The sequence below is a fragment of the Megalobrama amblycephala genome, linkage group LG20, assembly GCF_018812025.1.
Source record: "Megalobrama amblycephala isolate DHTTF-2021 linkage group LG20, ASM1881202v1, whole genome shotgun sequence".
In the NCBI taxonomy this organism is placed as follows: Eukaryota; Metazoa; Chordata; class Actinopteri; order Cypriniformes; family Xenocyprididae; genus Megalobrama; species Megalobrama amblycephala.
Genome location: NC_063063.1, coordinates 3202146 through 3223751, shown reverse-complemented (window position 1 = coordinate 3223751; position 21606 = coordinate 3202146). Strand labels below are relative to the sequence as shown.

The 21606-nt window shown below is 35.3% G+C and overlaps 2 protein-coding genes across 4 annotated transcripts in view; both read right to left on the bottom strand.

The window, feature by feature from the left end:
* Nucleotides 1-4706, bottom strand: part of usp22 (ubiquitin specific peptidase 22) — a 58336-nt gene extending 53630 nt beyond the window's left edge. The window contains exon 1 of one of the 2 annotated variants that reach the window (XM_048170176.1): nucleotides 4270-4706. In XM_048170176.1, the coding sequence (XP_048026133.1) occupies nucleotides 4270-4389 (120 nt within the window). In that variant the 5' untranslated portion in view covers nucleotides 4390-4706. The remainder of the gene's footprint in view (nucleotides 1-4269) is intronic. The other variant, XM_048170177.1, reaches the window with a different exon arrangement.
* Nucleotides 4707-9032: 4326 nt separating this feature from the next.
* On the bottom strand, nucleotides 9033-20567 carry cops3 (COP9 signalosome subunit 3). Of its 2 annotated transcripts, none has more exons than XM_048171089.1 (12): nucleotides 20391-20567; nucleotides 19622-19751; nucleotides 17594-17706; nucleotides 17456-17505; nucleotides 17289-17381; nucleotides 14338-14517; nucleotides 12146-12286; nucleotides 11847-12020; nucleotides 11654-11740; nucleotides 10236-10349; nucleotides 9446-9529; nucleotides 9033-9359 (listed from the first exon to the last, which is right to left on the bottom strand). In XM_048171089.1, exons 1-12 carry the CDS (start codon nucleotides 20443-20445, stop codon nucleotides 9306-9308), a joined length of 1275 nt encoding a protein of 424 aa, XP_048027046.1. In that variant the 5' UTR covers nucleotides 20446-20567; the 3' UTR covers nucleotides 9033-9305. The 2 variants fall into 2 exon arrangements, with proteins under 2 accessions (XP_048027046.1, XP_048027047.1); XM_048171090.1 differs by having other exon boundaries at nucleotides 9446-9526; nucleotides 20391-20562.
* Nucleotides 20568-21606: the final 1039 nt, after the last annotated feature.

Here is a 21606-nt window from a genome sequence, read left to right as displayed (position 1 = left end):
CTGGGAACTTCTGATTAGTACTACATGTGGTAAATCCTTCTTATTTTACATTCCGCCCAGCTGAGCATGTCTAAAGCATTAAAGGCTGAGTTAACCCAAAAACGAAAATTCGGTCATCAATTATTCACCCTTGTGTCATTCCAAAACCATTTCAATCATCTTTGGAACACAAACCAAGACATTTTTATTGAAATCTGAGAGATTTCGGTCCCTCCATTGAAACCCAAAACATTCATAAAGGGATCGTAAAATGAACCGAGCGGTTTAATCCAAGTCTTCTGAAAAGACTCGATCTCTTTATGTGATGAACATTTAATTTAGGGACAGAAATCGATCAGATTTCATTAAAAATATTTTCATTTGTGTTCCAAAGATGAACGAAAGTCTGGGTTTGCTGAGTTATTGAAGGCAGAATTTTCAATTTTGGGTGAACTATCCCTTTAAATAAACGGTTTAGTAAGGCTGAGAATAGCGGGTGTGTCTAATAGGTCAGATGTGGTGTAATACAACCCTGTAATTTACAGTTTGCAGCGAGATACAGATTTCAAAAAAAGCGCCATAGAGTGTGCCTCTAAAACTCTCCATTATATGCATGCAATGCCTACAATATATTCAAACAGTGACATTTACTTACTGAATTTGGCCCTTGAGAAGGAAGTTAATGCACACACGGAAAGAATTATGTGGCTTGGTTTATAGACAAGAATAATTTGATTAATAATGCTAAAATAAACATCAAAATAATGCAGTAAGAAAACATTATCCTTCATAAAACTCGGTTGACTTGACCTCAATTGTGAAGATGATGAGTCATGCAATCCTGAGTGAACCAGATGTAACTTGGGGCAACGTGACGGCACTCACCCTATATTAATAAACGACCCATTATTGAAGATTCAGCCATAAAATGATTATCATTAATATGTTTTTGACATATCAGTCTGGCTAGCCTGAGAGACTGGCGTTTCTTTCAGAGGAACGCATGCTGAGACACGTATATGGTGGGTGACATTTGATTTGAATGAATCACGATGCACATTTCAGGATAATCCTTTGTTTTTCAGAAGGAGCTGGGTTGAGTTAGGATAGTTAGTTATTAAACTGTCATTCGAAAAGGTGATGGAAGTCTGACTCATTTTCGAACCGGTTCTTTCGAACACTTTGAAGCGATTCAACATATCAAATCAATGATTCTTTGCACCATCATAGTTCCTGACCGTTTCAGCTGCATTGGTTCCAGTAGTATTTTTTCCATTTATTTTCCCATAGGGACTTTAAAACATCTTTGTTTAAGAGTTCTAAGCCATGAGCCAAACCAGCGATCTATGAAGTGAATCAATTTGATTTGAAGCAATAGAAAGTGTTTGAAAATTGCACAGAAAGACAAAAGGTACAAGACTGTGAATTTTAATGAAGGAAAGAAACCACAATCCCATGAAGCACTGGGAATACATTTAAAACTATTGATTTAAAGAGCTATAGGCTATAGAAAGGGAACTGACTACATCATTTTCAGTGCTTCATGGAAGTGGGCGGGCAGTAAAGAGCTCTTTTCCTGCAGATTTTTACTTTCCATTCTCTGATTGGTGGAGATTTTGTGCAGAATCATGGGTAATGTAGATTTTCACCAGAAACTCTGTTAAATATGATTATTAATTAAAAAATAAGTTAAAAAATGCGGGATAGCTGCTTTAACAAAAGCATATACAATCAATTAAAACCTTGTAGCTCATAGTAGGTCTGTCTTTAAAGGTTTATAAGTTAGTGTTAAAGCGTTAGTTCACCCAAAAATGAAATTTATATCATTAATAATTACTCTCACTCATGTCGTTCCACACCTGTAAGACCTTTGTTGATCTTCAGAACACAAATTAAGATATTTTTTTCATGAAATCCGATGGCTCAGTGAGGCTACTCGGAAAGCTACTAAAAACATATTTAAAACAGTTCAACCTTAATATTATAAAGTGACAAGAATAATTTTTATGTGGCAAAAACAACAAAATAGCGACTTTATTCCACAATATCCAGCGATTTCAAAACACTGCTTCATGAAGCTTCGAATCTTTACAAATCATTTGTCTCAAATCAGTGGTTTGGAGCGCGTATCAAACCTCCACAGTCATGTGAACTATTGAAGTTTCAAAACACTTACGACGTAACGAAGCCTCGTTTACTGAAATCATGTGATTTTGGTGCTCTGAACCACTGAATCGAGACAAATGATTCGTAAAGATTCAAAGCTTCATGAAGCAGTGTTTTGAAATGACCCATCACTGGATATTGTGGAATAAAGTCTCTATTTTGTTATTTTTGGCACACAAAAAGTATTTTCTTTGCTTTATAATATTAAGTTTGAAACACTGAACTGTTTTTAATATGTTTTTAGTAGCTTTCTGGGCATTGAAAAAGGGAGCGTTATTGCGGTCTATGGAGGCCTCACTGACACTGAGCCATCAGATTTTATCAAAAATATCTTAATTTGTGTTTTCCGAAGATCAACGAAGGTCTTGCGGATGTGGGACGACATGAGGGCGAGCAATAAATTACATAATTTTCATTTTTTGGGTGAACTAACCCTTTAAAGGATTAGTTCACTTTCAAATTAAAATTTCCTGAAAATGTACTTACCCCCATGTCATCCAAGATGTTCATGTCCTTCTTTCTTCAGTTGAAAAGAAATTAAGGTTTTTGAGGAAAACATTCCAGGATTTTTCTCCATAGTGGACTTCAATGGACCCCATATGGTCAAAATTACAGTTTCATTGCAGCTTCAAAGAGCTCTACATGATCCCAGATGAGGAATAAGAGTCTTATCTAGAGAAACCATTGCTCATTTTCTAAAAAATAAAATAAAAAATATTATATTATATATATATATATATATATATATATATATATATATATATATATATATATATATATATATATATATATACATACACACACACACACACACACACATTTTAACCATAAATGCTCATCTTGAACTAGCTCTCTTCTTCTTCTCTATTTGAATTCCAGCAATGTAGACACTTCTAAGTGTATTACTGCCCTCCACAGGTCAAAGTTTGAACTAAATTGTCATATACAATATGCTAGTGCAAGTATATAACAATTAGTTCAAACTTTGACCAAGAAGAGAGCTAGTTCAAGATGAGCATTTATGTTTAAAACATATATAATTTTTTTGTTTTTTTTTAGAAAATGAGTGATGGTTTCTCTAGATAAGACCTTTATTTGTTGTCTGGGATCATGTAGAACGCTTTGAAGCTGCACTGAAACTATAATTTTGACCTTCAACCATTTGGGCTCCATTGAAGTCCACTATATGGAGAAAAATCCTAGAATGTTTTCCTCAAAAACCTTAATTTCTTTTCGACTGAAGAAAGAAGGACATGGACATCTTGGATGACATGGGGGTGAGTAAATTATCAGGAAATTTTAATTTGAAAGTGAACTAATCCTTTAATTTGTGTTTTCCGAAGATCAACAAAGGTCTTACAGATGTGGAACGACATGAGGGTGAGTAATAAATTACATAATTTTATTTTTTGGGTGAACTAACCCTGTAATACTCAGCTCCCCTGAGGAGAAAATAAATGTGATTTTTAATTCCAGCTCAATTAAGCCATATGAAGATTTACTAACAAGGGTATTTATTGTAATTTCATTTTCGGTTTGTGGAAGTAGATTCATCTCATTAAAAATAAAACATTATTTAGTTCAGTAGTATGTTTGAAAAAAAAAAAAAAAACGGTTCAAATATGATTCAATGCGGTTCCGAACACCGGTTCAAACGATTCACTGAAACGATCCGATTCAAAAGAACGAGTGGTTCACAAATTGTTGACATAATAACGAAATTATTAAAAATGGAGGCCGTGAACATAACTTGTTCAACAGACAAATTCCGTGATAACTGTGAAACTGAAACCTCTATTCGTGCATTGGGCAATCAATGATTCCGAGGCCTGGTGAGCATCAAAACCGCAAAAATAAGGTCTTGCATGAATGCATGACAATTAAACTCGCCTAAATCATGTAAAAAACACTGGCATCTCCTGATCCCCACGTCCAGCCCCATGAAAGCAATGCGTAAGGAGTCTGCGCAGGCCAGCCAATGCATCCACTTGCATGCACACATAGGGATGGACGTGGATTCATATCCTTTAGTGAAAATAAATCACACGTTTGTGTTTGAGGACTTGGCATCGGGAAGGATGGGCCGATGCAATGCACCACTGGGCTCTGATGTATTTTATTTACCTTGCGTTTCCTGGTTTCGGCAGAGCCACTCCACACAAAGCACTGGTATATGACCCGCAGATTCTGCTTCCAGTTGTCCACTTTGAACCCGTTCACATGGGAACACCCGGCTGGACTCATGACAGAACACACATTCGAGTTCCTCTGTATTTCAGCGATGAAATGAAGTCACGAGGAGAATTATCCACCAATTGTTCCGTTTTGCCAGGCAATGCGGGGTCGAAGATGCGTACCTTATACATGCGTGGAGCGTTTCTCAATATCCTCGCTCCACAAACATATCATCCTTGACGATAATTGCGCACGCGAGCTTGTGGTATAACTAAGCACACTTTGATATTGTATTTTCCAAGTCGGCTGTTTTAATGGACGGCAATGGAATTCAACTGAGCCCGTGGGCGACGCAATCCTTGCGATGTTAAACGCCGATTGGCAGATGTGTTGCAGTCCGTGGCTTTGATTGGCTAACGCGCGTGTCATTTCCGTTAAAGTCCCGCCGCCTTTTGAGAACTTTGCGATCTGATTGGCTGGCGCGTCCGCTTGTCTTTGTTCAAAGACTTGTACGCCGCACGCGCGCGTGCGATTGGCTGCAGCAGAAGCTCGCGTCGGTGCTTCTGTTCTTGTTGGTTATGTCATTCAAGTAGAAAACACACGGTCCACATGCCTACCTGCATTGAAGTTGTGAAATTGAAAATCAGTGTGAAAGTGAAGCTATACGAAGGACTGAGTGTCGATTCCGATTACTGGTGGGATAAATTAATTAATCAAAACATTTAAAGGTACAATATGTAATATTTTTGCTGTAAAACATCCCAAAGCCACTAGGCCAGTGTTATATATTTTGTTCACTTGAGTACTTACAATATCCCAAATGTTTCCAACTATCGTGATAAATTTGTAATTTTAACCAAGGCTGCGGTACGTCCGTGTGAGGAGTCGCATGTCAATTGCGTCATACCCGCGTTATCCTCGGTTTCCGGTTTTATTTTGTAGAAACCATGGAAACACCATTAATATTTACGCTTTAATATTTACACATTTTAATAGGCAACTGTTTTGATATATTTATAGACAGAAAACTAATTATTGTTATATAGCTCAACACATTTAGTCTTATTGTTTAAATCAATTTTCTTGATTTTTTTGTGAGTACCATGCTTTACCACGCCTCAGAGAAAAACACTATTTTGTGAAGTAGCTAACATAGCATAATCAGATGCAGCTTTATTTTTATTAACAGTAATACAGCATTTTCTCCATCATACAATACGTTTTAAAATTAATTGCATGCCATTTATCAACACAAGTCATCCAGCATTTAATATGATATTGTAAAATCGATCTATCTTACTGCAGTGTGCAACAGTGTCTCACAGCAGCCGCTATAACGTTATAATATCATTTTCAACACTCTCAAATGTATCTAATATGATAAACAGAGCTGTGTTACATCATACTCATGACCAGAAAAGTGGCGCCGGTGACTGTGTCATAATAAAAGTCCCGCTGCTCATGAGGCGTGTGTTGTGCATTCGCTCCAGCGGCCTCATTCAGCTCCACAACACTCGCTCCTGCTCTGCTTCATACTACAGTAACGTTAATAATCGCATCCATGAACATGACTTCTTCCCGTCTGTAATCCACATGTCCCAAGATTCCATGCTCAAACTTGGCATGATCAAGCTACGCCTTTGTTTTGAATAGGCTTCTAGCAACCTCTAGCGGACAAAATTATTACATATTGTACCTTTAAACCATAAATCCTGTTTTAATGTTTTGTTGATTGGATATAATAGTGGCATAAGCTAATTTTGTCAAGATCGTGTCATATTTTAGCCCCAAAACAAATAAAAAACAAATATTAATTTCGCTAAAAAGTGTTAGTTCACCCCAAAATGAAAATTCTGTCATTAATTAGGGGGGTAAGATGGGCCATTTTTTACTTATGTGGTCCTCAAGATAAGGGAAAATGAGGCAGAAGTACAATGAAAGTATTTAAAGTAATTTCAGGATGTTTCCTATCATTTTAAATGATCAGAATACATCTATGACAAAGGGATCTAAAAAAATCTTCTTAAAAAAAGTGTTGCTCTGGCTCAATTTACCCCACAGCATTTGGCTCACTTTGCCCCATAGCTGCCATTTTAGGAAAAGCTAGCTAGCTTACCAATTCAGAATAATATTTAGCTAAATGACTTGCCTCGTTTTATATGTTACTAAATCACCAATATTCATCATAAATAGTTTTAGACCTGGACAAATTTGCCTTGATGAAACAGCCATTACATCTGTCATGTTAAAATTTTACTTTGACAAGCCAAAAACAGTTTTTAAAGTAAATAAGTGACTTCCACTCCTCCCATACGCTTCTCCTTTTTACAGTCTGGCAGAAATGATGGGTGGTTCTAAAATATATGGTCACATGACAATAAAATACGGTTGCCAAGATACAGGGGGTGGGTCAACTTACCCACTGGCTCATCTTACCCCACTCTCCCCTACTCCTCCTCATGTCGTTCCAAACCCGTAAAACCTTCATTCATCTTCGGAAAACAAATCTTTTTGATGACAGAATGCCGTCAGATTTCCTTCTTTGACGCTTCAAAAACGTCATAAAGAGATCGGAAAACTAATATGAATTTGGTCCAAATTATCTGAAGAGAATCAATCGCTTGTTATGATGAACTGATTTAATTTAGGCTTTTACTCACATTGATCAGCTAACATAAGCTGAAGCTCAACCTAACTTGAACAAACGTGCAGCGTAGCCAATGAGGTTCTTTCTCTTGTGTTTACAGAAGACGTTTGTTCTTGTGCGTCATTCAGGTTCAGAGGAAATCTGACAGCCTTCTGTCATCAAGGATAAATTCTATGTTAATGATAAGGTAAAAGAAGTCTCTTTTAAAATAATGCATGGAATATACCCAGTAAAACATGTGCTGGAACGTTTTAAATTAGATATTGATTACTCTTGTAATTTCTGTAAAGGTGAAAAGGAAACAATTTTTCATTTATTTTTCCATTGCATACATATAAAAATATTTTGGATTGATGTGGAGCATTTAATTGAACATTTGAGCATTTACAATTGTAAAAATTGAACATTGAATTCTAGTTGAGTGGACTTGATATAATGATTCACTTTAATGATCATGGGATTGAGAAAGAGAAGGCATACTTCATACAATTGTTAATATTAATGGGAAAGTTTCACATTCATAAAATGAAATGGTTTGACTCCAAGCCAATTTTTTTTTGCTTTAAAAAACTTTATTGTTCTGTTTTGTGTAATTGTAAAAGTAAAAAGGCAATTCGAGCTTATAACATTGTAAGTATAAAGTAGCACCCTTTTCCTTTTGTTTATTATAATTTTGTTCTTGTCCTCTGGCATTGTTATTTCATTTTACTTTAGTTGCTGTATTTTTTACTTCAATGATATATCTCATCAAAAAGATGTCTTCCGAAGATGAATGAAGGTCTTACGGGTTTGGAACGACATTAGGGTCTTTAATTAATTACAGAATTTTCATTTTGGGGTAAACTAATGCTTTAAAGGAAATTAAAAAAGTACCCTCGATTTTATCATCTAATTTGATTGTGACACAGAAATATAAAATATTGTAAGATCAAGAAACACCCCAATATCATCAATAAATTGTTTATAAATAATATTACAACGACATGAATTGAAATGTAACAAGACAAACCTAAATTTAATGATCTATTTTTGTAGTGACACAGGAATATAAATTATTATAAGACCAAGAAACACCCCAATATCATCAATAAATCGCTCACAAATAATATTACAAGAAAAATTAAGCTTATAAATGAAAATTTAACTAGTTTTATGACCTATTTTGTTAAAGACATTAATCATTCTCTCAAGAAACACCCTAAAAACAACAATGGATTCTTTGTAAATAATATTACAAGAAAATGTATTGGAAATTTAACATCTTTTTTGATAGTGGCACATGAATATAAGATCAAAAACACCCCCAAATCATCAATAAATTGTGTAAAAATAATATTACAAGGAATAAAAACAAGCCAACCCTCAATTTTATCATCCATTTTGGTAGTGACACAGGAATATAAGACATTCCTCTGAAGAAACGCCCCAAAAACATAAATAAATTGATTATAAATAATATTACAATAAAATGAACTGATGTTTAAAAAGACAGACTTCAATTTTTTATGATCTATTTTGGAAGCGACGCATAAATATACAACGCTCCTCTGAAGAAACACCCCAAAATCATACATTTCTTATAAATAATAATAAAAGAAAATGAAGCCTGCTTTGAAATGCCCATCATTTTCTTTCATAATATGACCTAAACATGTTTTCGTGGAATTCAGGCTCAAGTAGCATTAGTTCCTGGGTATGTGATGAGTAATCTATTTATGGTATAGCCCAAATCATGAGAGACCTCTAGAGGACTGGAACAACAGCACACCTTTACCACGAGCCACGTCGCTGCTGCTGCTGCTGCTGAATCATTGTAGGAACAGCAAAGAACATTCGGCTCGAGGGTGAACAAAACATTAGATCAACTGATGGATGAGACGGTCTTTGGGTGGAAGAGCATGACATTAGAGAAGCTGTCACTCTTTGAGCTGTCAAACGATTGTGTAAATGTCAATGCACTAAATGGAGCCTGTAGATGCATTGTGGAGATAATATTGGTCATAATATATGATTTTAAGATTATTTATTCTGTGGTGTTGCAATAAAGACAAGTATCCAAATGTAATTCTTTTGAACAAAGAAGTCCAGTATCTTTATTTCGTATGATCATAAATGATGCAGTGGCATGTCAACCAAGCATTGATAAATAAACACTGACAAAAATGAGTTCTTGTTTACGGTGCACTGTGACAGAACCAAAAAAAAAAAAAAAAAAAAAGGGTCATTCCACACATTTATGTTTTCCTCCAATATAGTCCATATTCAACAGAATATGAAGGTTTTCCAGCTTTGGGATGAGGAAGGGGACGTGGCGAACGCAGCGATCCACCCAACAGCCTCAAGAGTAGCTTGACGTCTTGCTGCCGACGTCATCCTCCTGCGTTCCCATACTCTAAAAGTGGAAACAGACCCAAATGAATGCTGGAATCACAACCTGGTTATAAAAGCTTTGATTGATGAACTTGCTCAAACTGGTACCTTTTGCACAAACTGGGGGTTAACGGTGATTTCTTGATCCATGGACTTTAGTTTTTCATCCAATTCTATACATTTCAGCATCTGCTTAAGAGTCAAAAACAGATAACGATGTTTAAATATCTGCTAACATTACAAAATAACGTTCATCAACAAACAGAATATAATGCATAACATCAGTTGGGCATAAACGTATTATATTGCATTTATAGTTTAATTCAAATCTGACATTTCTTCATATACATTACATTTTGCAATATAAGAATAATAAATATAAGAATATATTCAAATTAAAATAGCTGTAATGATTGCAACATTTCACAATAACTCTTTTTACTGTATTTTTGCAATAAAAATATAAGAATATATTAAAATAGAAAACAGCTGTGATAATTGTCATTGTAAAATTACACATTAACTGCTTTTACTGTATTTTTGCAATAAATGCAGCTCAGTGAGCATGAAAAATTAAAAAAGCTTACAGATTTTTTAAAAATGAAATGCATATTGATGTGAATCAAACTAATGTGTGTGTGTGTATATATAAATATTTATTTATATACTGATCTTCAGACTATTATTTGGTGAGCATTATATAATGGGCTGATGTTTGTTATGCATGTTATTAATTTGTCTCTCAAATGTCCTTGAAGGAAATGATTAAGGAGATGAGAAAAATAATGAGGGTGTAAATATAGATTGCATGTTCTCTGGTGGTATTTTAGGCTTCATGGTCCTGTTCTCTTCCACATCAGCAGTGAATTAAGAAAAGCACTGTTTTATGATTACAAACCTCTTGGTCAATTTTGTGGAGCATTGCAGGGTTGTTGTATTTCTCAGGGTTGTCATGGAAACAGACCATGCCGTCTTTCTGGTTGATACTTGCATAAATCTCTCCATCCTCAATCTGGGAGACGAAAAAGGAAAGATTTGAGCACCAACAATCCTTAAATATTAAACAAATATGAAGCAGAGCATGCAAGACAAATTGATTAAATTAAATATTTCCAGTAGTCACCACAACAATTTCAGTGAAAGTCCAGTGATTCTCAACAGGAAATAATACAAATATTAGAACAAAAATACTTTGTATTATTTTAAGTTAACACAGGGTTATATATGGAAGCTTGTTTCTGCCCCGGAATAAAAAAAACGAAAGAAATCCTGACTTTTTATCTCACAATTCTGACTTTTTTCCTCTTGCAACTACGAGTTTATAACAGGGTTATTATCGTTAACTAATACTAAAACTATTAAAAATATTTCTGTTAACTGAAATGAAGCCGAAATTTAAAAAAAAAAGGAAAAACTTTAACAAAAAATTTGAATGTTGAAGCACTAAAATTATTATACTGGAAATAAACTAAAATGAAATTTTAAATGAAATGCATATTTATGTGAATCAAACTTTTATATAATATATATATATATATATATATATATATATATATATATATATATATATATATATATATATATATATATATATATGATCTGTAGACTATTATTTGTTGAGCATTATATAATGGATTGATATTGGTTATGCATGTTGTTAATTTTTCTCTCAAATATCCTTGAAAGAAATGATTAAGGAGATGAGAAAAATTAAAAAATAAAATATAAGTTGAAAAACTTTAACAGAAAATTAGAATGCTGAAGCGCTAAAATTAATAACTGGAAATAACTCAAACTAAAATAAAGAATAAATTAAACCTAAAAAGCAATATTTAAAAATAATAATAAAATGACAAAGGCACATGCTGAAATGTCTAAATATTAAACTAAAATTAACATGAAAACAAATATAAAAAGAAAAGCTAATTCAAATAAAATTCAAATGAATAAAACTATAATAAAAAACTAAAATAACATTGGTTTATATCTTTTTTTTTCTCAGACTAACTCACAATTGTGAGAAATAAAGTCAGAAATAAAAAGCCAATTACCTTTTGTATTTTCATATTCTGTGGTGGAAACAAACTTCCATAGTTATAGAGCAGCTGCACATTCCTTAGTTGCTTAAACATAATTACTTACTCTTATTAGGCTTTTTAATTGAATGAAAATTTACACATTATCAAAAAATACTTTATTGTGGCTGATTAATAATGCTACTGCAAAAATGCCATTTTTCGAACTTCCCACTGGCAAAGATTGCAAAATAAACACATCCGATTGGGAGCTGTGTGTGTTATGAGGCGGATTTCCTACCATATGTAGGACGTATTTCTCGGCTTCTTGAGCGCCGGACAGCTGAACTCGACTTGCCATGTCTTGTAAGGATAATGTCAAGAATGTCTGTCAATCACAAAAACAGAGATCACTGTTTTAGTTCATCAGCACATCTGCAATTCTACTCAGATTTGCAAAACATAAAATACATCTGATTACTGCAACTTCAGACCTTGGTTAGCCTCTGAATGTTCTTCTTGTAGAGTGAGGACAGGCACTGTTTGACCAGGCCGGTGTTGTTGTCTCGTGCGAACGTCTCACTGTGTTTGTTGACCAGAAGGCGCAGCTCTGCGGGGTTGTTGGTGGCGTACACCTGAGCCAGCTCGTGGTAAGCATTACTGAGGGGCTTTACATCACAAACACACAAAAGATGATTAGCTTACGGGGCCTTTAAAGTGCTCTCCTGAACTCAGTCCAAGTCCAGAGTAAGAGCAGAAACACCACATCACATGTCGAGGCAGAAAGGCTTACCTTGATGAATCGGCCCACGATCTGTGACGTGTATTTGGGAAGCTGCTGGACTTTGCCGTGAAGGATGAGGGAAACCAGGATGTACTTCTTGTAAGCTTCTAACATGATGTGACTGACAGCCATTGCTGGAGTGGTTATTGCCTGAGGATAAGACAGAAAGACTCTCCTAAAGGGGACATATCATGAAAATCGGACTATTTAAGTGCTAAAATTGGGTCCCCGGTGCATCTACCAACCCAGAAAATGTTACTATAATATTACCGCCCATTTATCTGCACGTTTCCACCCATGCTGCCTGCATTTTGTTTTTGCAAGCGAGGCAAAGCATTTTGCATTTAAAGGGACGCACACAAAAACGCTGTGTTTTTGCTATATTTTGCAAATAGGGGCAAATTTGACAAGCTAGAATAAATGATCTGTGGGGTATTTTGAGCTGACACCAGAGACTTATATTACATCTTGTGAAAAGGGGCATATTAGGTGCTAGAAGAGTAGAACAGATAATTATTTACTGGGAAATTAGACATGATGAGCAAAATATACTGGATATTTACAATATGTTCATAATTTTCATGAATTTTAATGTGCTTTTTTATTTGGTCATCAAATTTGATTCATCTCAATGAATCAATTCTGCTTCATTAGGGCAATCATTCAATGATTTTTATGAAGTCTGCATGTGGCATGTTTTAGTATGTAGGGAATGTTGTTTATTATGTATTTTTGGGGCATAAAACTCAAAATGATTAAATGTCAGTGTACTAACATATGCATCGTTGATGTAAACTATATGACTCGCGATATAGTTTTATCCAAGACTCAGCTTACCGTATTTATAAAGTATAATTCACCCAAAAATGTACTCACCCTCATGTCGTTTCAAACCAACTTCCAAACACAAATGAAGATATTTTATTTATGAAATCTGAGAGATTTCTATCCTTCCATTTAAAGTCAATTCCCCTAAAACTTAAAAGGTCATAAAGGCAGCGTAAAAAATAATAAATCGAGCGATCTAATCCAAATTCAAATCTTCTGAGGAGACACAATTGCTTTATATGATGAACAGACTTGCAATGCACATACTGTAGTAAACAAGGACGTTCAAACGTACGTGTGCGTGACACGTGAAAACGACATGAGGGGGAGTAAATGAAGAGAGAATGTTAATTTTTGCATGAACTAAAAGTTTGGGAATAGTCATTTTGACACGCTTTGCGATTAGAACTGATTATCTGAAGCGCATATGCGCTGGAACGGCTCGCCTCAAAGTGAAATCGCAAACATCATTTACAGTGAAAGCATCATTTAACTCACCATATCGCGTTTTTAGTTTTGGTAGTATGATGATTCAAAGCGTTACAGATTAAACGAACACCTGCATTGAAAGCGCAAGTGTACTGCGTTAGAAAAAATGAAAGTTTACAGAGTTTCAGTAACAGTGCTACATTAAACTACTATATTTATTGTTGAATATAATTTATAATAATGCAATGGGGCAATATTTGTGGGTCCTGATAATGCCGAATGTCTGATTCTACGTATAGTATAATTCTGTATTTTCAGGTTCAGAATCATGAATATTTTTATTCTGGTGTCATCGTTTTACTGCTTTAAGAAGTTCTCAGGTTTCAGCTATCCTATTTCTAATGTTATGTTAAAATTCAGTTTTATTGTGCAGTGACACACCTAGTCAATACATACAGAAGGTTCAATTAAATCTTGAAATATTGTCAATTTTTTTTTTTAAGTTGTATGTACAACAAAGTTAATGAAAATTGTTAATGTTTTAGAAACCGACAGTTATATCTCAATTTGCACACATAACTGTACATACAATTGTCTATAATATATATATTGTTTTTTGCACTTTGTCTATCTTGTAAATTTGTATATTATTATTTTATTCTCTTTATTATGTGTCTTGTCTTGTCGCTGTCACTCTGTTGCACTGTGGAGCTTCTGTCACTAAAACAAATTCCTAGTATGTGTAAACAACATACCTGGGAATAAAGCTCTTTCTGATTCTGATTCTCTTTCTGAAATAAATCTGTTATTTTAACTTCAGTTTTATTTTTTAATTTTGTTCAAAATATCTTGATATGTATTGTATAATGAGCTGAGTGTACCGCACAGCACAACCCCCAAAAAATGCATGCAAAACACAAAGACTGTACAAAAAAAATGAATACCTGTTCAAAAAAATACAGTGCCCGTTCAAAGTTCTTCAGACCCGTGTAGATCATGCCTCCATAGTAGTAATAACATAGAAAGTGCTTTGCATCGTACGCTCCGTTCTCCTTGCAAATATCCATCATGTCCAGCTCCAGGAACGGGACTGCCGGTTTGAAGCACTTAGCTAATAGGCATAACTGTAAATACAGAGCCGAATCATTAGTTGCACAATAAACATCAAATGATCTGAAAGAGTCTGTTTAACCCTCTGGTATTCATCACTTACAGTTCACATCCTCTGCACTCAAAACTATTTTTTTCATTAAATGAATGCACTTTATTTTATTTCAGTAATACAGTGGTGATCAGAATTATTGGCACCCTTGGTAAATATGATCAAAGATGACTCTAAAAATAAATCTGCATTGTTTATCCTTTTGATCTTTAATTTATAAAATGAGCAAAAATCTAACCTTTCATTGAAGGAAAAGGATTGAAAGTGGGGGGAAAGTCACATTATGAAATAAATGTTTTTCTCCAAAACACGTTGCCCACAATTATTAGCACCCTTTTATTCAATACTTTTTGCAACCTCCTTTTGCCAAGATAACAGCTTTGAGTCTTCACCTATAATGCCTGATGAGTTTGGAGAACACCTGACAAGAGATCAGAGACCATTCCTCCATACAGAATCTCTCCAGATCCTTCAGATTCCAGCTCCATGCTGGTGCTTCTTCTCTTCAGTTCACTCCACTCATTTTCTTTAGGGTTCAGGTCAGGGGACTGGGATGGCCATGTCAGAAGCTTCATTTTGTGCCCAGTGACACATTTTTGTGCTGGTTTTGATGTTTGTTTTGGATCATTGTCCCGACGGATGATCCAACCACAGCCCATTATAAGATTTCTGGCAGAAGTGGTCAGGTTTTGATTTTTTATCTGTTGATATTTGGTAGAATCCATGATACCATGTATCTGAACAAGTTGTCCAGGACCTCCAGCAGAAAAATAGGCCCACAACATTAAAGATCCAGCAGTATATTTAACCATGGGCATGGGGCACTTTTTATCCATGTGTGCACCAAACCCATCTGGTGGGTTTGCTGCCAAAAAGCTCTTTTTTTAGTTTGATCTGACCATAGAAGCTCGTCCCGTTTGAAGTTCCAGTCTTGTCTGACAACTGAATATGCTGGAGATTGTTTCTGGATGAGAGTAGAGGATTTTTCTTGAAACCCTCCCGAACAACTTGTGGGGATGTAGGTGCTTTTGATCATTTTTTTTTAGGCTTTCTGAGATTCAAGACTCAACTAATCTCTGCAATTCTCCAACTGTGATCCTTGGAGAGTCTTTGGCCACTCAAACTTTCCTCCTCACCGCACATTAGGATGATTTAGACACATGTCCTCTTCCAGGCAGATTTGTAACATGTTTAGTTTATTGGAACTTCTTAATTATTGCCCTAATGGTGGAAATGGGGATTTTCAATGCTTCAGCTATTTTCTTACAGCCACTTTCTATTTTGTGAAGCTCAACAATCTTTTGCTGCACTTCTTTGTTTTTTCTCATTGTGATGAATGATTAAGGGAATTTGGCCTCTGTGTTTCCTCATGTTTATACTCCTGTGGAACAGGAAGTCATAGCTGGACAATTTCATGTTCATGATCACCCTGGTGAGCTAAAATTTTTTAAATATGAATGGGAATATACTTCAGAGATATTTTACTCATAAGAATTTCTAGGGGTGCTAATAATTGTGGGCAACGTGTTTTGGAGAAAAACATTTATTTCTTAATGTTATTTTCCCCCCACTTTCAATTCTTTTCCTTCAATGAAAGGTTAGATTTTTGCTAATTTTATGAATTAAAGATCAAAAGGATAAACAATGCAGATTTATTTTTAGAGTCATCTTTGATCACATTTATGAAGGGGGCTAATAATTCTGGCCACAACTGTATGTATTCTTTATATTTTTATGGCACTATGGTAATATTTCCCTCTAAATTAGGAACCATTTACTTCTATACAAAATAATACCAAAAGACTAATCAAAGGGGACGGTTCCCCAGACAGAGATTGTTCACCCAAAAATTCCTCACCCTCATGTCGTTCCACACCTGTAAGACCTTCATTCATCTTCAGAACACAAATTAAGATATTTTTGATGAAATCTGAGGTTTTTTATCTCCCATAGAAAGCAACAAAATTACCACATTCAAGGTCCAGAAAGGTACAAAAGACATTGTTAAAACAGTCATGTGACTGCAGTGGTTCAACCTTAATGCTATGAAGCGACGAGAATAGTTTTTATGCACAAAAACAAAACAAAAAAAACGACTTTATGCAACAATCTCTTCTCTTCCCTGTCAGTCTCCTACGCAGGTGACGCAGTAACACAGTGAAGCTTCCGTGTTTATGTCCGAATGCCAGCTCAGTATTGGCCAAAACTGATCACATGATCAGCATGATGCATGCGTTTGAGTCAGCCAACAATGAGTCGGCGTTCTGACGTAGAACCTGGATGCGCTGGATGTACACAACGTATGAAAATTACTTTTTGTGCACAAAAAGTATTCTCGTCTCTTCGTAACATTAAGGTTGAACCACTGCAGTCACATGACTGTTTTAAGGATGTCTTTAGTTCCTTTCTGGACCTTGAAAGTGGTGGTTATATTGCTATTGCTGTCTATGGACGAGTCATATGCCTCTCGGATTTCATCAAAAATATCTTCATCTGTGTTCTGAAGATGAACAAAGGTCTTACGGGTGTGGAACGATACGAGGGTGAGTAATTAATGACTTTTTTGGGTGAACTAACTCTTTAAAACATCCCTGTAATATCATTACCACAGCATAATATGCGTTTACTGTTGACTCTGCTTACTACACTCCAGCTTACAACAGCTCCTCAAATGAATCTTTAATTATCTATATACATGTAACGGCACAAAAACGTTTTCTGATTCAGACTCACCTGACACAGGTCTGCGTGCACTGAGGTAAGCTGGTTTGTGTTCATCTGCATCTTGTCTATGGCCTGTTTAAGTATACTTATCCCACGCAAGGGCTGTGAAGAACAAGAAACTTAACATCACTCTTTTAATTTAAAGATAACAACTCCAAAATGACAGAAAGACTTGCCTGTTTTCTTTCTACCAGGGCATTTGTCAACTGGTGGCACAGACCAGCAACTGAAAGTAGAAAAAAACTTTAAAAGAGGAATACAAAACAAAACAGTGCGATGAAAACCCTGCATTTAACTTTATAGTGTTTACGTACAGGTGTCTGTGGCGTATCGGATGTGCTCTCCGTTGCAGGTGCTAATGAAGAGTTGGACTTGGGAAAACAAGGTCTCAAAATCAGGGATGTTTGGCATGGAAAACTTCACAAACCTGCAAGGCAGTTAAAAGACACAGTGACTCCTTCAGATGGCCACAAAACACTTCATGAACTCCTAGTTTAAAGGTGCAGTATGTAATAATTTTGTCCGCTAGAGGTCACTAGAGGCATATTGAAAACAAAGGCGTAGCTTGACGACGCCAAGTTTGAGAGGAATCTTGGGACATGTGGTCTCCACCTCAACGGATGGTGCAAAAGAATAGGGATTACAGTCGGGAAGAAGTCATGTTCATGGATGCGATTATTAACGTTACTGTAGTATGAAGCAGAGCAGGAGCGAGTGTTGTGGAGCTGAACGAGGAGCTGGAGCGATTGATCAACACACGCCTCACGAGCAGCGGGACTTTTATTATGACACAGTCGCCGGCGCCGCTTCCGCTTTTCCGGTCATGAGTATGAGGTAACGCAGCTCTGTTTATCATATTAGATACATTTGAGAGTGTTGAAAATGATGTTATAACGTTACTCTGTGCGTTCGCTCGGCGGCTGCTGTGAGACACTGTTACACACTGCAGTAAGATTGGGGATGTGCAACGATTAATCACGATTAATCGTTTGCAAAATAAAAGTCTGTGTTTACATAATATATGTGTGTGTTCTGTGTAAAATAATTATGTATATATAAATACAGACAAATACATGTATATATTAAAGAAAAATGTTAGGTTTACATATACAAAATTTATATTTATATGTAATATAAAATATATATAAAGATATATATTTATTTAAACATGCATATATTTCTCAAATTTATACATGTATGTGTGTGTATTTATATATACATAATTATTATACACAGAACACACACATATATTATGTAAACACAGACTTTTATTTTGCAAACGATTAATCGCGATTAATTGTTGCACATCCCTAAGTAAGATAGATCGATTTTACAATATCATATTAAATGCTGGATGGCTTGTGTTAATAAATGGCATGCAAATAATTTTAAAACATATTATATGATGGAGAAAAAAAGACTAAACGTTTTGAGCTATATAACAATTCGTTTTCTGTCTATAAATATATCAAAACAGTTGCCTATTAAAACATGTAAATATTAAAGCGTCTTTGGTGTTTTCATGGTTTCTACAAAATAAAACCGGAAACCGAGGGTAACGCGGGTATGACGCCATTGACATGCAACTCCTCACACGTCCCGGAGCCTTGATTAAAATTGCAATTTTCTCACGTTTTACAAATAGTTGGAAACATTTGGGATATTGTAAGTACTCAAGTGAACAAAATATATAACGCTGGCCTAGTGGCTTTTGGATATTTTACTGCAAAAATATTACATATTGCACCTTTAAATGGGACTAAAGGATTAGTTGACTTCAGAATTCAAATCTGATAATTTACTCACCCTCATGTCATCCAAGATGTTTATATCTTTCGTTCTTCAGTCGAAAAGAAATTAAGGTTTTTGAGGAAAACATTCCAGGATTTTTCTCCATATAGTGGACTTCACTGGGGTTCAACGGGTTGAAGGTCCAAATGTCAGTTTCAGTGCAGCTTCAAAGAGCTCTACATGATCCCAGACGAGGAATAAGAGTCTTATCTAGAGAAATGATTGGTCAATTTCCAAAAAAAAAAAAATAAAAATGATAGACTTTTTAACCACAAATGCTCATCTTGCACTGCTCTGTGATGCCCCACGCATTACGTAATCCTCGTCTGGGATCATGTAGAGCTCTTTGAAGCTGCAGTGAAACTGACATTTGGACCCCAGTGAAGTCCACTATATGGAGAAAAATCCTGGAATGTTTTCCTCAACAAGTTCATTTTGACTGAAGAAAGAAAGACATGAACATAAACATCTTGGATGACATGAGGGTGAGTAAATTATCAGGAAATTTTAATTCTGAAGTGGACTAATCCTTCAACAAGTCACTGACTTACAGAACAGCTAAAACACCAAGCGAGTGCTCTTGGATGTCCAACGCCCCGAGAACAGTGTCCAGATGGGAGAGATTCTTGGCCAGAAGCTCCCCGCTTTTATTGATCAGCTCACATAGTTGAGTCATCTGACCTGAGAAGAACAAGAGACATTATTATGCATGAAAACATGATTATTCGAAACTATTCTAAAGTAAGTCCATTTACAATAAATCAGCATCACATTCTGATGTATCGGTCATTGTAAATGTATATTATTCTGTCATTATATCAATTTACTATTTTAAATGGAGTTTCTTTGACTTTATTGGTAATTGCATATTTATTAATATCTGACCAGAATTTCTGAAAAAAAGAGAAACATGTTTTCAATCTAATGACAGCATAAGAAATATACAATTTCCCCCCCATTTGGCTAAGAACTTTCTACTATAAAAGCTGTTGATTTTTTTATCCATGTCAATGCCATCAGAGAAGAAATTACGGGTTTGTAATTGTTATTTTATGCCATATTTTATAAATGACTCAGCTAACATGACACGTCCAGTCATTTCATTAATATAAAAGCTAAGCGGTAATAAGGTGCAAATATTCCGCAGCGTTTAGATTTTTTATTACACGTTGGACGAACAGAATAAGACACACAAATACCATGTGTTACTGTCTGAAATATAAACAACTAGCATGCTATCACGCTAACAGCTTTTAGCATTCGGCTAGTTAGCCCACATCCGTTATTCTGAGAGTTCACGAGCCGCGCAAATGTCCGTACCTTGAGCGGAAAGTTGCCGCACATTATTCACAAACTGCTCCAGAGCTGAAGCCATAGTTTTTGCGATTTTGGGAGGGTGTTTTTCATTCAAATGTCAGAAGCTGCTTTCCTGTAAAGAAGGGACGGGCCCTCAGCCGCCAACAGTAATCAAATATCGCGAGGTTTGAGTGACAGCTCAGATTCCACGAGATTTCAGGCAAGGGATCACTCCACTGGAAAACAAACTCCATAGCAGAGATAATTTTTAGAGATTTCACTTCACAAACACACACAAACAAAGCTAAATGTGTTATTTACAACAAAAGATCGCAGGATTCAGTCTTTGAAAAGTGACATGTATCTTTAAGAAATAAAAGGAACGTCATTGTTTCTTCTTCCGGTGCAAAACAACAAAGCTATTCTCTGACTGGAGAGACGATCATCTTCTCACCTTCCGAGCAACATATTTAGGGAATAGGTTAAAATCTCTGTTACACAATAATTTAATGTATTATAGGTTAAAGTCCTGATATTTAAATTTTCCATCATTTTAGAGAAAAATGTAGGCTAAATAAAAAAAAATCAAGCTTTAATGAGGGAAAGAACTACAATCCCATGAAGCACTGCACATGTTGTAATGAAATTATTCATTTAAATGTGTTGACTGTGTATATAGAAACAGTGTATTTTACGTTTATTACAAAATGTACAAATATTTAAGCAGTTTCAGTGCTTCATGGGAGCACGCGGCTTGATTATTTCGATTCCCTGATGGTGACTTTTTTTGCGGAATCATAGGTAATGTAGTTCTTCAGCAGAAATTCCCTGTTAAACATTATTAAAAATATATTTATAAGTTGAAATAATGCGGGCTGACAGATACCACACATTAAAAACCTCGTAGCTCACAGTAGGTCTTTCTCTAATGGTTTATAAAGCTTTCTAAAGCTAATATTTATTTGCTTAGCTTGCGAGCCTAACGAGAAAACAGATTGTTTTGGTCATGTGTAGCTTTGGATATGATATGTGACATAATTTAAAAGATATTAATTGTATTATTTAAGGTCGTATGTAAATTTTGTAGGATTTGCCCAAAAGAGCCCACATTAAAAATTCTGTCATCCTTGTTTCTAGATTTTTAAAAAGTCTTTGTTATATAGTAATAAGCCATGAACCAAAACAACCAGCTACAAGATGAATCAAAACACTTTGATTTGAACCAAAAAAACAAACAAAC

What these genes read in the sequence shown, in the direction of transcription:
- cops3 (XM_048171089.1), bottom strand. Translation starts at nt 20,445, where the DNA reads ATGGCTTCAGCTCTGGAGCAGTTTGTGAATAATGTGCGGCAACTTTCC. An exon ending in GCGGCAACTTTCCGCTCAAG is followed by an intron (nt 19,752 to 20,390) that starts GTACGGACATTT and finishes TGTTCTTCTCAG; the next exon opens with GTCAGATGACTCAACTATGT. An exon ending in TCGTGGGCCGATTCATCAAG is followed by an intron (nt 12,021 to 12,145) that starts GTAAGCCTTTCT and finishes TGTGATGTAAAG; the next exon opens with CCCCTCAGTAATGCTTACCA.